The 15750-nt window shown below is 41.4% G+C and overlaps 1 protein-coding gene across 5 annotated transcripts in view; it reads left to right on the top strand.

Moving 5' to 3' along the window:
• CYRIA (CYFIP related Rac1 interactor A) overlaps window positions 1–13208 on the top strand; it is a 103360-nt gene extending 90152 nt beyond the window's left edge. For all 5 annotated transcript variants that reach the window (XM_041756015.1, XM_041756018.1, XM_041756016.1 and 2 more), the window contains 7 exons: window positions 1265–1401; window positions 1873–1950; window positions 2121–2237; window positions 2328–2407; window positions 3891–4017; window positions 7765–7835; window positions 9889–13208. In XM_041756015.1, the coding sequence (XP_041611949.1) occupies window positions 1265–1401; window positions 1873–1950; window positions 2121–2237; window positions 2328–2407; window positions 3891–4017; window positions 7765–7835; window positions 9889–9952 (674 nt within the window). In that variant the 3' untranslated portion in view covers window positions 9953–13208. The remainder of the gene's footprint in view (window positions 1–1264; window positions 1402–1872; window positions 1951–2120; window positions 2238–2327; window positions 2408–3890; window positions 4018–7764; window positions 7836–9888) is intronic.
• Window positions 13209–15750: the final 2542 nt, after the last annotated feature.

Raw genomic sequence — 15750 nt, forward strand, 5'->3', positions numbered from 1 at the left:
TAGTCATGTTCTACTTTACTTTTGCTGTAAACAAATGCCACATTTTAAGAGTTCAAAGAGAAATTGAAACAGTTTGGGAGGATAATAGTCATGGTGTTGAGACACCTTGAAGCTAAGACCCAAAGGGAATGGTTGAATGAACTGAAACAGCTTTTCAAGGAAAGAGAGCTTCTGAAGACTCTCAGATAGTTTCTTCTCTGTTTCCTTCTTTTCTCTTTCTTCAAAGTGTATATCTTGACCCAATGAACTGAAATCCTCATGAGCCAGATATTTAACAGAACGACAAAGATCCACCTGTCACAGCAGACCAAAGTAGAACAGGCTACCTTAGAAGGCAGTACATTCCCGTAAATGGAAAAGATAAGAGATATCCTTGTAAGGATGCTGTAAAAGACAATTAAGGCACTGTAGATCAAGTGCCAGCAAACTTGTCTGCAAAGACCAGATAATAAACATTTTAGGCTTCTGAGCCAAAAATATTTGTTGCATCGACTCCACTCTGCCACTGTAGCTCATTAGTAGCCATTGTTAATACATTAAGGAATGGAAATAAAGTGGGGCTATGTTTTAATAAAACTGTATTTGCAAAACTTGACCATCTGCCAGGTTTGGTCTGTGTTCCATAGTTTGCCAACCCCTGCTATGGAGCATTGCTTAAATGAGTCAATATTGTTAGTAATATGTTGAAGGGAAAACTGGAGGGAATGTATAGAGATAGACAAGAGGGAGTGATGAGACCATTTCAAGGGCAGTAACAGAGGTCGATATGGCAGTGGGTTGCAGAAAAGTACTGCTGGGTTAGGTTAGAGAGTAGGTGCCGTGAGGAGCTAGAAAGGGACCCAAAGTCTCTCTGGGCAGTGCAAATTATCTAACCCGTGTGTTCCAGGTCACCTCTTCTCCTCTTCTGTCATCAGTGACTGTCTCATGCACAGAACCCAAAAACATGTATCTGTGGTTTCCAAACAGTGGTAGGAGTTGGCACTACAGAACACTGAGAGTTGAATTGAGCTTTGAGAGACACAGAAAAGACTGTGTGGCCCTGGGGGCCTCCCACAGTGGGGTGCCAGGGGCAGCCCGTTTGGGCCTGGGCTCCTTTCTCTTATCCACACACATCACCCTATACACAGTTATGGGAAAAGACATGGAAAAGCTAGATCCAAGCAGGTTTATCTCTGAGAATGTCAACTGGGCCTAAGAACTGTGCTTTCTTCTGAAAGATCTCCATGGGCCACCTCAAATATATATTTATCACTTTGACTTTCAGAAAAAGCTCTTCAGAGTTTATTAGAATCTCTGACCTGTCCACCCTACACGCCAACCCAACACCTGGAGCGGGAGCAAGCCTTGGCAAAGGAGTTTGCGGAAATTCTTCATTTTACCCTTCGATTTGATGAACTGAAGGTTAGACCACATATGCTACAACAGTGTAACAGACTTGTCCTGAGCACCTACTGTGTGCCAGCACTCTGCTCATGCTGTGGGGCGGGGATTAGATGGGTAAGAGGTAGCTCCTTCCCTACGGAGACAGATAATGTGGTGAGAATTTGCATCCCTAAGAGTAAAACTGATTTAGGATGGTGGCTTGTGCATGGAAATTCAAAATCTGCCAAATGCAGTAAGAGGAAACCTTTTCAAGTATCTGTCCTGATTAAGAACAAGTATCCTTTCCCTGAAAGCTAGCTTATAGTAAAAGCAGGGCATATATTAAAATAATGAGGCTCTCAGTATTTATTTTTAACTAGAAATTGCTTTGATTGTTGGATAACGAAGGGACATCCTGGTGTATTTACCAAGTGTAGTGTCTGGGTTCCTGATGCATGTCCTCCATGTGATGCGGAGTCGTGACCTTCTTTCCTCTCCTCTGAATTGCAGATGAGGAACCCAGCTATTCAGAATGACTTCAGCTACTACAGAAGGACGATAAGTCGCAACCGCATCAACAACATGCATGTGAGCCCCTGATCCGTACACCCATTCTCCGCATCTTCCTTTGATTGTCCCATCAGGCAGGGCACAAGGAGAAGACAGCCCTCATCCGTAATTCAGTTTCCAGCAGACGCTGTTTGGCAATTTTTGACCATGTCTTTATCAATTGCATCTTCTCTTCTTATTTTCATCAGCTAGACATTGAGAATGAAGTCAATAATGAGATGGCCAATCGAATGTCCCTCTTCTATGCAGAAGCCACGCCAATGCTGAAAACCCTTAGCAATGCCACCATGCACTTTGTCTCCGAAGTAAGTGGGGCTGAGCACCCAGGCGCTTTTCTCTTAATTGCACGTAAAAGCTGCTAGCAAGGCTAACATACTTTTGTGTCTCCCGTTTAGAACAAAACCCTGCCAATAGAGAACACCACAGACTGCCTCAGTACGATGACGAGTGTTTGTAAAGTCATGCTGGAAACGCCGTAAGTGAAATCAGAGGCGGATTCGTGGTCTAGAGTTCACCTGGAGAGAGCTTGTCAACATGATTGATGGGGTCGATGATGAGGATGAGGATGACAATGGTGGTGGTGGTGGTGGTGGTGGTGGTGGTAACATTTGAGTCAGCACATTAGCATTTACGTGTATATTACCTGAATTAATTTCATAAGGAACTCTGGGTGATAAACGTAATCCAGCCCCATTGTGTAGTTGAAGACACTGAGGTCCAAACTGGTTCACTGACTTCCCAAAGGTTGCTTAGCTTGTTAGGTGGCAGAACCAGAACTCAAACCCAAGATGCTGTAGAAGATGGGGAAGGGCCAGATGGAGGCTTACATGACTGGGTATTATAAATATATTGGGAGAACGGGTTTGATAGAAGATTTAGAACGAGGAGCGGAAGTGGTAAGACTGTTGCAAGAATGATAATGGAGACCTCTCTCCCTCTTTCCTTCTCTTTTTCTCTTTTCTCTTCCCTCACTACCTCTCCCTCTGTCTCCCTCTCTCAGCAGTTTCTTTGTACTTAAACTAGTTGCTAGATTTGAGAAGTGGCAGAGGTTGTAAATGGCGAGGCAGCGTGGTGATGAGGAAGTCCACACCACAAGCCAGGGTTCCAGTTATCTCATTAGCTACATCTGTGCCCTTAGACGGGTGGTATGGCCTGCCCAGACCTTGGTTTCCTTATCTGATGAAGTACTTGTAATGTCATCTATGTGGCGAGGGCTTGGGAGGGCCAGAGACCTCAAAAGTGCCCGATGAAATGTGCTCCTCTGTTCAAATGTAAAATGGTGTTAATTGCAAATATTTCACTTATATCAAAGTTAAGATTTATTCCAAGACAGAAATAGTAATCATCTTCATTGAGGGCCCAATTCATAATGAAATAGATGTTAAGAAAGCCTCTAGAATTATCTTGAGTTATCTGGAGTATCAGGGACCCTGTTAAGGTAAGTGAACAAAATCCAAACTCCACAAATACTCCCAGCCCAGGAAATGGTACATAATTTTTTTTATGTATCTTTGCAAATCCAATTCAATCCACAGCCTGTGTCCTAACAAAGGAAGTTACTCTGACTGGAGACATGATAGCTGCTCTGTAGAAATGAGCCTGATTCTTTTTCTCCATAATGAAGCCATTATTCTCTATAATCTTGGACAGCCAGAGGGACCTGCTATAAAATATTCAAGATTGATGGGTGTGGGGAGTGATGTACGTGATGAGCTGGCCTGCTGAAGGGCAGAAGAGAAGAGAATTTACTGCCCTCTAATTTACCTTATTTTCACACTGAATTGCTGGTTGGATAGATTCAAGGAGAATTATCATCATGGGCTTCTTTAAGAGCATATTAACCTGGTTGTTGCAGGTCCGAGATTGTTCTCAAGAGATGATTGGAGGAGTCTAAAGTAGCCAGAAATGAACGGGCTCCGGCAAGGAGGTAACACAGCTGCATTTCTTCTCTCTTCCAGGGAGTACCGGAGTAGGTTTACAAGCGAAGAAACGCTGATGTTCTGCATGAGGGTGATGGTGGGAGTCATCATCCTCTATGACCACGTCCATCCCGTGGGAGCTTTCTGCAAGACATCCAAGATCGATGTAAGAATAGTTATGAACTCTGCTTTCCAAATAAGAGCTCGTGCATGTTGCCAAACAGATCATGCTTCTCTCTCTCTCCTCCATCCACCGCTGAGAGGGATCCCTCCAAGATGCAAGCCCCCTCCTGGCAGCTATCCTCATAGCAAGGAGTCCAATCTTTTCCATGTGCCTACAGCAAAGCATCCAATCAAAAATCATAGCAAGAGCTCAGAGATACTAATCCCCTCAGCCTGCAGAGTTGCTGAGCACATGTGAATGGTCACTTAGTTACAAACTGCCCCTTCAGGGGACCCAATGTGCCATATGGAGAAAAAATTTTTTTATATTTATATATATATATATTCATTTATGTATTTATATATTTATATATTTATATTTATATATTAAATATATAATATATATACGTATATATGTTATATGTGTCTTAAAGTGAGCAGCATTGGGAGATCTTGGATTATAAGACACCATGGTCAAATTTCAAACAACATTCCAACTTCCTCTCCTACCACCCCCCACCGGTGGCTCTACCCAATTGCCATGCCCTTTTTTGTCGTTGGAATATGCTTGAACCCTCTTCCTTGCCCAGAGGGCCTTCCCTTCTTTCTGATGGGTGGATTCCTTTAAAACATTCAGCAAATGTCACCTCATTCAGGAACACATCTCCTGGACCCTGCAGGAGAAAAAAAAGAAGGTCAGGACCTCTTTTTCTCCTCTGGCCCCCAGAGCACTTGCCATTTTGGATTTTCTAATATTTTCTCATAGACACCAAGTTTGATTGTAAGGGCAGAGACCATGATTTGTATACCTCACATCTGCTCTACTGCCTAACAGTATACCTGACACGGAACATGACACTCAATAGATATTCTGTAGCGTTTTTACTGAATGAATGAATATAACTGGAAAACACATGATTTTGGTGTACAAATGATTTCTGTCGATTGTAGCATAAAACACATCTCCTCTTAGCTCTCATCTGCAGCATCAACCCAATAGTATATCCCATGTGTTAATATAAAGTCCTTTTAGGGCAGAGTAGGCCCTTTTGGGATTAAGTTATTCTGACTGTGCTCAGTTTAGGGAGCATGCTCAGTTTTCACTCATCTGCACGGAACAACATCTCTGATACTTTATACCATGCAGACAGAAAGTCTTCAGTGCAGACAGAAAGAGGGACCACAAGTCCAAAGACTGTAAGGAAATGTATCAATTAAAGTGCAACTTAGGTTACTTATTTTGAAGGTCTGGATTCCTAGCACAGCTAGTCATGGTTCTTCATTGGGTCTTTGTTTTTTAATTATTATTTTGTTATTTTCTGTTTACCAAGAGAAAAAAGGATTTGGTACAAAAGAATTAGGAACATGTAAGAAATCAAACTACGGAAAATTAAATGTATCTATAGTAACCTTACCATAGACGGATGACCATCGTCAAAATGGCAGCGTATCTACCTCCCTTCCCTTTATATGGATGTTTGCGTATATGCATGTGTGTATGTACTTAACAAATCAGCACCCTACTATAATTGCTCTTTTAAAATAGCAATTATATCTTATTTTTTTCATACCAATAAACATTTTTACTGTATTCTTTGTGAGGCTTTAACATTTTTTTACTATGGGTTGAATATAAATAACTCTATTAATATGAGGTTGAATATAAATAACTCTATTAATAACTCCATGAATATCTTTGAATGTGGATTAAGTTTATTACTTAGTACTCATAGGACATTCTCATTTACCAGAGCCACTTGTTAACTTGTCACAGAGTCAACAATTAAAAATACACAGGGTACAAGTATGGCTTGTTAGCGCTAACCCTTAAAAATCTTGTCCTTGCTGGTCATTTACTGAGTCTTTCTGTTGAGGTCATAATCATTATATCATGTTAAATCTAACCACATTTAGTCTTCATGAAGTCTGTTTTTCAGTCTCACTAAGAAAAGCTTGTTCATACTGAAGTTTGTACGTTTCTCTAAGAAAGTTTAAGTTTACCAAATACACATATATTCAAGATGGGCCATTTTCTTTAATGACATCAAGGGGCTCCTTCAGATACCAGTCTGCTACTAAGACAGCAGTTACAGGCACCTAGTTCGTAAACCTTTGAGTATCATCAGCTGTGAAAAAACAAATATTGATCTGTGAAGCCTTGAGATGAGTATCATTCATTATAGACACTTACAAAGAACATACCCTGGAAACCCAGATGAGGGAGAAGCTTATTTTGCTTAGAGAAGAGACAGAGAGTGATATTTGAGGTAGATCTTGGAGAAGGGTAGGATTTTCCCAAGAGGACTCCTGGAGCAGGGAGTCATCAGAGCACAGTCACTGAGACCCAGAATAGTTGGGTCATTGAAAGAAGAGACACCATTCTTGGGTACCAGAAAGCCAGGATGGAGTGAAGCAACCACTACCCCTTTGATTTCCTGATAGTATGCAGGTACTTATCAGAGAACCTCGGGGTTCTCTTCTACCACTAGACCAGGAGCTCAACTTCAAAAGGAACCAAACCTCTACATCCCCGGACTGGATCCCATTCTTGGAAGTGAGCAGGCTCAAGATGGCACATACCTGGCTTGTTTATAACCTCTGCCTATCCTGCAGAACATCATGACAGACATCTCTGATTGACCATGACATTCTTTCTCGATGAGCCCCTATGTGACCCCTAAATGATTCTCAACCCCGTGCTTCTGGCTACCCCCATCAATCTGCCAGGATCTCTCAGGCCATAAGATAAAACCTCCTACATACCACAAGTATATCCACACAAAATATTTGAAAGAGACCCTTACAAAGAGGTCTTTGGTCCACCCAAATTCAATACCGAACGTGAACATCTGAGTTTAAAATGAGCGATTGAGTTTTTTGTGGGAAGATGCTTGCTTGCTTTGTCAAAAAAAAAAAAATTCTAGGATATGCATAATACAATGTGATCTATATAAACTTAGTTTTCATACACTTCCCAAATTATGAATAAGTTATATTCCAATGGCACAAAAAACTAAGGAACTTGCCCAGGTTCACTCAGGTACTTAATAAGCAAGGATAGAGGAAACCCAAGCAGTCCACCTCCAAGTAGTTCATGTTCTTAACCTCTGCCTATCACCAGTCTCTTCCTAGTGAGGGAGACAGAATATTCTGAGCACTAAAATCTCCAAAACTCTCTGATAAACACCACTATACTATGAGGAGCACAGAGAGGTGCTGGTTACTTCCACCTGATGAAGGTAATGAGGCACACAGAGGCCTCCTGGTTTTGGTGATCTTTAACTGTGCCCTAAAAAAATAATAATTAAATTAAATTAAATTAAATTTTTAAAAAGGTAAGGGTTTGTCAGTCAAACAGCTAAAGGAGGAATAGCATCCTGGAAACACAGATGGCATAAAGTCATCAGGTTTGTAGTTCATGCAGTCTCCACTGAGCAGCTATTGGGGGGAGAGGCCTGCATGTGGCTGTAGTGCACAAGACAAGATCACTGTCCCAAGTCTTTGTGCCCAAATGCCAGACACATGAAATGTTCAACGGCAGTACAGTGTGAAAAGTGATCCACAACTTCTAGAAGCGCCTTAAGGAGCAAGTTACTAACAGGGAGCAGGGAGGTCTGTTGGTCATTTCTGCATCTGATTCCCCTGGGCAGACATAATGTGATCTGAACATGGATAGATGATAGTGTGAGCGGATATTGTCATGGACACAATTGCTGAGGTGTTAACAAAATGTTGTGCTTTCTCCTCCCAGATGAAAGGCTGCATAAAGGTGTTGAAGGAACAGGCCCCGGACAGCGTGGAGGGGCTGCTGAATGCCCTCAGGTAAGCTTCAGCCCCGCGACTGACCCTTCAGAGAGAATTCAGATCTAGATGCTGTTAGGGACCAAGCACTAGAGCACCAGGCTTAAGCCCATGTGTACCTTCACATTCTTAATCTTGGCAACACCCAAGATTGAAGTTGAAGTCAGCACCATTTTTATCATGGCCTCTTTACAGATGGAAGAAACTGAGATGTAGGGAAATGAAATAACTTGCCCAAAGTCACACAGCAGACGACAGAGCTAGAACCTAACCCTGGGTCGATGTGACCTTATAAGCCACGGGCCTAGCTCCAGGCTGCACTGCCTTGTAGTTAGTGGAGACTCCTCAGAAGAAGCAGCTTCCCCTTCACTTGGCTGTACGTGAGAATTGTGGGTGGCTTTTGAAAACTCTGATGCTCGGGCTTCAACCTGACCCAATGAATTAGAGTCTCCAGGGTGGGGACTCAGGTGTCCATTCTGTGTTTGCTCTAAAACTCTCTAGACAACCTGCATACACAGCCGCCAGAACTGAGAACCCTGATCTACCCTGTCTCGATGCCCAAGCATTTGGCAGCTATGGCTCATGTCAGCTTCTCACTGCTGACAGTTCATGTCCAAGCAGCCTCTCTTCCAAGGATACATGTGCTTCATATACTCCAGAGACGGGATTCTTATTTTTTAGCTGTAACACATCTACAGGAAATTGTTGAATCATACTATGACGTAAATCATTCCAATGCTGGATTGCAATCTGGAAGGTTTATGGTTCTCTCTGTCTAATTCATCTTTGATTTTTCTGAGTTCCACTCAATGCTGTGCATGCAGTAAGTGATCAATAAGTATACGTGGAACAGATCGATAATCTTCTCCCTGTGTACAACACTCATGTCTTCTACTCCACTCCTGAGCATGTTGTCTCATTTAGTTATCACAACTCAGAGAGGGAAGGTGATCTCTTATCCCCATTTAATAAATGAAGAAACAGCCACACATTTAATGAACAAAACTGAGGTTGATGCCGTTTTGTGGAGCTAGGTCATCATTCTTCAGAAGAGATGTAGCATTTACAGAGGAGCCTTCCAGATTCCATGCATGAAGGAAGCTTGTCTCCATTGGCGCCCATTTCATGGCAGCCTGGATTCCGTACACAGTCAGATTTTGGTGCCTGATTTTTTTTTTTTTAACTTTCCGACTTCACTCAGTCAAGCCAGGCTTGGTGAAGAGCAGGACACTGTGCTGAGCAGTGAGTCCCATGGTTTCTTGTAGGTACTGTGATGAACAGAGAGCGCGCTGGCTTTTGAGGTAGACAGACTTGAGTCCAAATCAGAAGCCACAGTCTCGCTCACAAGTCATTGTCAGATCTGTGGTCTGAAAAGGGCCATTTCACCTCCCTGAATCTCAGTTTTCTCACCTGCAAAATGGAGGCAAGGACTGTGTGGGTGAAATGAGAGCTTATGCGAAGTGCCTAGGACTTGGCAAGGTTTGATGACATGTTAATTCCCCTTTCCTTCCTTTTCATAAACCACTCCTGTGGCAGGCGAATGTGAGGATGTTGACTGCGCAGCTTTTTTTTTTTTTTTTTTTTTTGGTTTGTTTATCTGCACTTGTGCCCCCTTGTGGTGGCAATGAGCATAGCACCCCAAGGAAAGTAGAAAACCATCAACATTACCTTTAGGGGTAATGTTGTGATCGATCGATAGAGATCCATGTTCTGAAATTTGTAACTCAGCAGGAGGAGCCTAGAAGGGTGAGATGCTGCACTCCTTCAAGTGAAGTCTACCTCCCTGGAAAATGAGATTGCTTGTATCTCCTCCATGTACTCCTCTGATTAGATAAAAAGCCTGCTTGTTGAATAACCACAATACAAAATTCCTCTGGGAAAAAGAACCAAATATTAAATCCATTTGAGAATACACTGGGCATCAGAGTGTGGCTATTTGTCTAAGGAACGAGCTCAAGTTTGATTTATAAATATCCATTGTGTTTCTCAAGGTGAAGAGGGGCTGAGAGTCATCATGAAGCTTTGGCAGAGCACTGTTTGCACACTGACCCCCCATCACTTTCTCTCCACGCAGGTTCACTACAAAGCACTTGAATGATGAATCAACTTCCAAACAGATTCGAGCAATGCTTCAGTAGAGCTCTGCTCAAAGAAGAGGATCTATGTACTGACCTCAGAAGATGTATATGTTTACATAATTTAATACAGATTGATGTTAATACTTGTGTATTTACATAACCGTTTCCTTCTTGTCACTGAAATATACGGACTTTAATTTGTATCTTGACTGACTCGACCCAGCAGAGCATAAATTGACTTGAGAGCCTTACCTCTGATGTCTAAAACAAAACCCTCTTCTCCAAGGCCAAAATTTGGAGATAATTGATCTTTACTACTGGAGTCCTTTAACTACACCTGTAACAATCCAAAATTCCTAATAGTTTGTGGTAGTGTTTTAATTCTAGATGTGTAATCTCTCTGGGAAGTATACTTATAGAAATACAAAGTATTTGATTTCCTGTGTCGGCTTGGCTACAAGAAACACAACTGTTATCCTGACAGAGGGAGAGAGAAATCCAAGAAAAGAAAAATGCATGTGAAGACACAAACTCAAGTGTTTTGAATTCAGCACGCCCCCCTCTCTTTCCTCAGACTGCAAACCACATGTGCAGCTTTTTTGTTTGCACGTATTTTATTTATCAACATAGTCCCCTTCTGTCTGGATTTATATTCCTCTAACATCCCCTTTTGATTCTGCAAGAGGTAAATCACCTGTGCTTGAATCCGTTTGTAAGAAAGAAGTGAGAATACATAGATGTGCTCTCATAGCTGAGCTGTGAAGGTGGTTGTCTTGGAAGTGGGGGACAGGTGGAGAGGAAGGACATACAGGCAACAGGACAGTCATCTCTCTGCTTCAGTCCTCTGGCTTTGGGTAATTTTGCTGACACTCCAGTTGTCTGTGAGGTGCTAGTTGCACAGCCCCTCCTAAAAGGAGCCCTGTCCTTTGTGGGCTAATATGTGGCAACCGAAGTCTAGGGTACTTCACTGATTACCAGAAAACTGGGGAATTCAGAGGGGGAAAACCCTACATTTTCCAGTTCCCTACTATTTAAAAGGTAGCTCCTCCCTGACCATATTGCTAGCTTGTTGCAATGTGTAAAATTTTGGTCTGAGTACCTGGACTTAGTCCTAGCCTTATTGATCCACCAGGTGATCTTTGGAAGTTCCCTTAAGCTCGCTATATCTCACTTTCTTCATCTATAAAATGAGCAATTAGAACATGATCACCAAGAGCCCTACAAAGCAATGAGCCAATACAATGACTGACTCTGTTATGCTTCCTTAGTAAGTACAGTCTAGGAAGCATCACCCCACCTTGTCTTAATGATTGAAGATATGACAAGGCCTATGATCTGCAGATCAGAGCTTATAATGGAATCTTGTAAATCTCCTATTCCAACCTTCCATGGAAAAATGAGACGAGGGTGTAGCAAACGTGATGAACCCCCTGTAGGACTAGAGCCCAGGATCCCTCACTCCTGACTCTTTCCCTCTTCACCAAGTGGCCTATGCATATGTACTATGGGATGAGATTGGACACTTTTAAGTCAATCTTCAGTCTGGTTTATATTATTACTTGCCTATTTCTAATAGAAGGAAAGAGCTGCCCAGTGATTGACAATCCCAGAAGTTGGGCATGGGTACATCAGGGTTTCATTCGCCATATCCCAAGGAATGAGCTGTCAGACACAATTGATTTCCAGACTTTAGTGTCCAGCTGGCATTCTCTTGAGTCCTCCAAAAAAAAGGGGAAACATACTTTTGTTTTGCTTTATTTTTAACAACAACAAAAAAACCCAGTCAAGTGGCAGAACAGATTCTCTGGTTTATATCTAAATGTCAGTCAACAGAGAAAGAAAAAAAGACCCTTTTCCTTAGAACTTTTCAAGCTGAACAAGTACAGCTGCTTGGGTGGGGGGAGAATGGTTCTCTCATCAGAACAGAAATGCACTTAGATGGCCTTCATGATTTTTTTCAAACCTAGGGATTTTAACACCTTTGAGGAAGCCAGGAAATGGGGTAACAATGGGTGAACAAATTCATTGACTGTTCAGCTTAAGAAATGTTCAATTTGGCAGCCACATATTATCTTTAAGCAGCAACTGTCAAGACAAGAATTATAGAGGCACTCAATATTTATCATCGAGTCCATTTGTTTCCTTTATCGGGTGAGGAGCTTAAGTCTTGGAGACAGGAAAGGACTTGCAGAGTAAATAGTTGAGCACATTTATAATTTTTAATTAGACTTTTATCAAATGGGACCAAACATATGGGAGGGGCTGCTGGCCTGCCCCAATTTAGCCCGGCCACCTTGTTTCAAAGCTAAGATTCACTTAAACATGGATTTTCACAAGCCTAGGGCCTGAACTATTGCCTCTGATTATCAGGAGGACAAGTTAATTGAATGTCTGTGATCACTAACAGGTAATGGATCTTGGGTCCATCCCTAAGCTACCGTGGGAGACAAATTCTTTTAACAGACTGTCCTCCAGGCATCAGAAGGCCACGTACAATCATGGTTTTTCTGTGTGTGCTGCATGCACATGTGTTCAAGACCCATGGATGGTTTAGGGGAACGTGCTAGCCACAGTATCCATGTCAATGTTAACTATATTTCATATTTGATGTTTCATAGTATTCAAATAAACAGTGTTTTCCATTACTCAGATATTTATTTTGGGGCAGGCAACAGGTGAAACTTACATTTCTCAGATGCACTGCTACTTTGGCATCATAACTTTGTTCTCAGAAGTTTTTCATGCATCGTTAAGAACTACTAATCAAAAGCAAGTGGCAATGAATGTTTTTGAATTGTGGTAGCCCATTTGGGCTGGAGTATTTATTAACAACCAGAAAGAAAGTCTTGATGGTAATATCTTAATTGTTAGTTAATCTCATGCTTTATTATTTGCTTCTAGTCATCATCATTATATCAAGACATTAATGGTAAACTGAGGTTTTCGACACATCATCACATTTAAGTAAAACAAATAATAATCATGCTTCCTCAAAAGAAAAATGAAGCCTACCCAATCTTGGAATCCAATTGTGCAGTAGAATTCAGAGACTTCTCATTCAATCTTGTATCCAAACAGCTACAAATTTTTCTAGATATTAAGAATAAACAATGGAATTTTATCTTAAAGAACAAACATTTTGGAACTTAACTTCCCCATTACATCTGTAAAGGCTGTTGCATACACAAAGCTGTTTTAAAGTTGTCATATGTTGTTTGCTAAAGTCATTGTCATTTTTTTTGCCTGCTTTGCCTCTTTTTGTACAGAAGTTTTGAGTGTGAAATGAAAATTAAAGTTTGGTACATATATTTAAAAATATACCTCTATTTTATATGATGTTCAACGTTGAGTGGGTGCTGAGCACACGATCACAGATATTTGCTAAACACCGATATTTGCTAAACACCTGCTCTGGGGACCAGCAAATCACGCCATCTGCCTTTCACCTCTCTTTACATACAACATAAAATACACAATATATTCTGCTCTTGGTACCAGCAACATTTTATTCATTTCAGCAAAAGTCTTTCATTATTAAAAAAAAAGGCATAGAATAAACAGAGACATGATTGCTATCTAGAGATACATGAGACCTACTTGTCCAAGGATGCTAAGAAGCCCTGATAAATACCCACGCAGTCTATCTTTTGAGTGCAGTACCCCTTTATGGATTCGGCAAAGTCAGCCATTAACTTATTCTATATAAGTACATTTTTCAGACAACTTTAGCTCTAAAATAATTCTTTCAAAAATTGAGTATTAAAACTGTTTTAGAGCATCCCTACGCCTTTTAAGCTTTTTACCTGAGACCTAATTGTGTATGCTACCAAAGTGTCAGAGTCCCCAAAAGAGATCTCCCATTATGCCCTATACAAAAGACAAAGGTACAATAATTAGGACTATTTGGGAAATAAGTAGGAATGGGAAATTTTCGGTAAATTTTTTAAAGGTTTTATTTATTTATTTATTCATGAAAGACACAGAGAGAGAGGCATAGACACAGGCAGAGAGAGAAGCAGGCTCCATGCAGGGAGCCTGACGTAGGACTCGATGCCAGGTCTCCAGGATCACGCCCTGGGCTGACGGTGGCACTAAACCGCTAAGCCACCTGGGCTGCCCAATTTTCTGTAAATTGACACACTGACAGATTACAAATGGACACAAGCTGGAAGGAGAGAGAAGAAAAGGGGCCAAGAGAGAAAGGCTCTGACTAAATGAATGTTGAGAGTCAAGAGACATGAAAAAAGGAGTGTACGTGTGATTGTCAAGAGGAATATAGCTACTGGCATGAGGAATACCCTTCATGCCAGCCAAAAAAGTTGGGTGTTAATCAGTGTTCTCTTGGAAGGATGGAGATGAGTTCAACCGCCACATTCATGAAACCTGGTGAATAGTGAATATATGCATTCTGTATTCACGCTGACTTCATATTCTGGGGTATCATTAAGTAGATAGAATTTCTAGGGAGGCATTTGCTGCCGGAAAGGTCTGTACTACTTTTAGCCATCACAACCTAAGTGATTAAATAATACTAAATAATATGTACTTAACACTGTTTATACAATTTACTGATACTATTCATGTTCATTAAGTACATTATTCCTTCCAGTGCCAGAATCCTGGTCTCTAATAGTAATAACAAAACAGCAAACAAACAAAACCTTGCTGATCACACCCCCACACATCGTTTATACAGTGATAAAGAAGAGTCTTGACTGTTCTGTCTCTTCAGCTCAAAGTCAGACTACAAAGAACGGAGATTTTCTGCCCTGGTCACATCAAGTTCCAAGTTCTATAAAAATACCTTTTGAAATTATGGTAAGTAGGATTTGAGATAAATCCCAGAATTTTATGTAGAGCCATTTAGGCTGAGACATCGTATAAACTCATTTAAGAAAATCTTTTCCCTATAAAATCTTCCAGTTTTCCCCCACAAATTGTATATTTCTAGATTCTTCTTTCTCTCTGCCTTCACTTACTGTTCATTTTTAAGTTGTCCTTGTTTGCCCCGGGACAGGCTTTGTTCCGAGTAAGGAGCTATATTTTATTGGCCATTCCTACTATACCTAAGAGGTAGAGTCTTCAGTGCTGTGACTTGAGGACCAGTGGTTTTAAAAGGCTCCTTCCACATCGAAGAAGGCTGTCTCTAGAAAATATCAAAAGTACTTGGAGGAAATTATAGGATTGTTTTCTCCAAAATGTCAATATGTCTGATTTTTTCCTTTTGTATAAGAGAAATAATGCAAACCCTGTGGGGAGGTGTTATAGGTGAATGTAAGTGGAGAGGATAAAAGGATAGAGAGCTGTAGGCTGAACCAGGTGAGCACTTACTACCTTCACATGCCATGGGTGTTTCCACTCCCATGATATTACCATTAACATAGCCCCTCGGGATCCCTGGGTGGCGCAGCGGTTTGGCGCCTGCCTTTGGCCTGGGGCGCTATCCTGGAGACCCGGGATTGAAACCCACGTCGGGCTCCCGGTGCATGGAGCCTGCTTCTCCCTCCTCCTGTGTCTCTGCCTCTCTCTCTCTCTGTGTGACTATCATAAATAAATAAAAATTTAAAAAAATAACATAGCCCCTCTTCTTCCTTTCCTATCTGAGGTTTACCTAGACATCAAGGCCTGGGTCATACTCTACCTCTTCCAGAAGTTTTCCCTAACCACCTTAATCCATGCTTATCCTCTCTGTTCTTGGTCTCTAATTCATTTAATATATTTGATGCCAACTCTAGGCCGAACAGCACTTTCCATGATTGCTTTTTACACTAGATGTTAAGTTCCTAAGGGAAGAGAATGTGTCCCTTATAGGGTCAAGGTCAACATAAGCCGGCAGCTAATAGAAACTACCCATAAAG

The sequence above is a fragment of the Vulpes lagopus genome, chromosome 5, assembly GCF_018345385.1.
Source record: "Vulpes lagopus strain Blue_001 chromosome 5, ASM1834538v1, whole genome shotgun sequence".
NCBI classification, from domain to species: Eukaryota; Metazoa; Chordata; class Mammalia; order Carnivora; family Canidae; genus Vulpes; species Vulpes lagopus.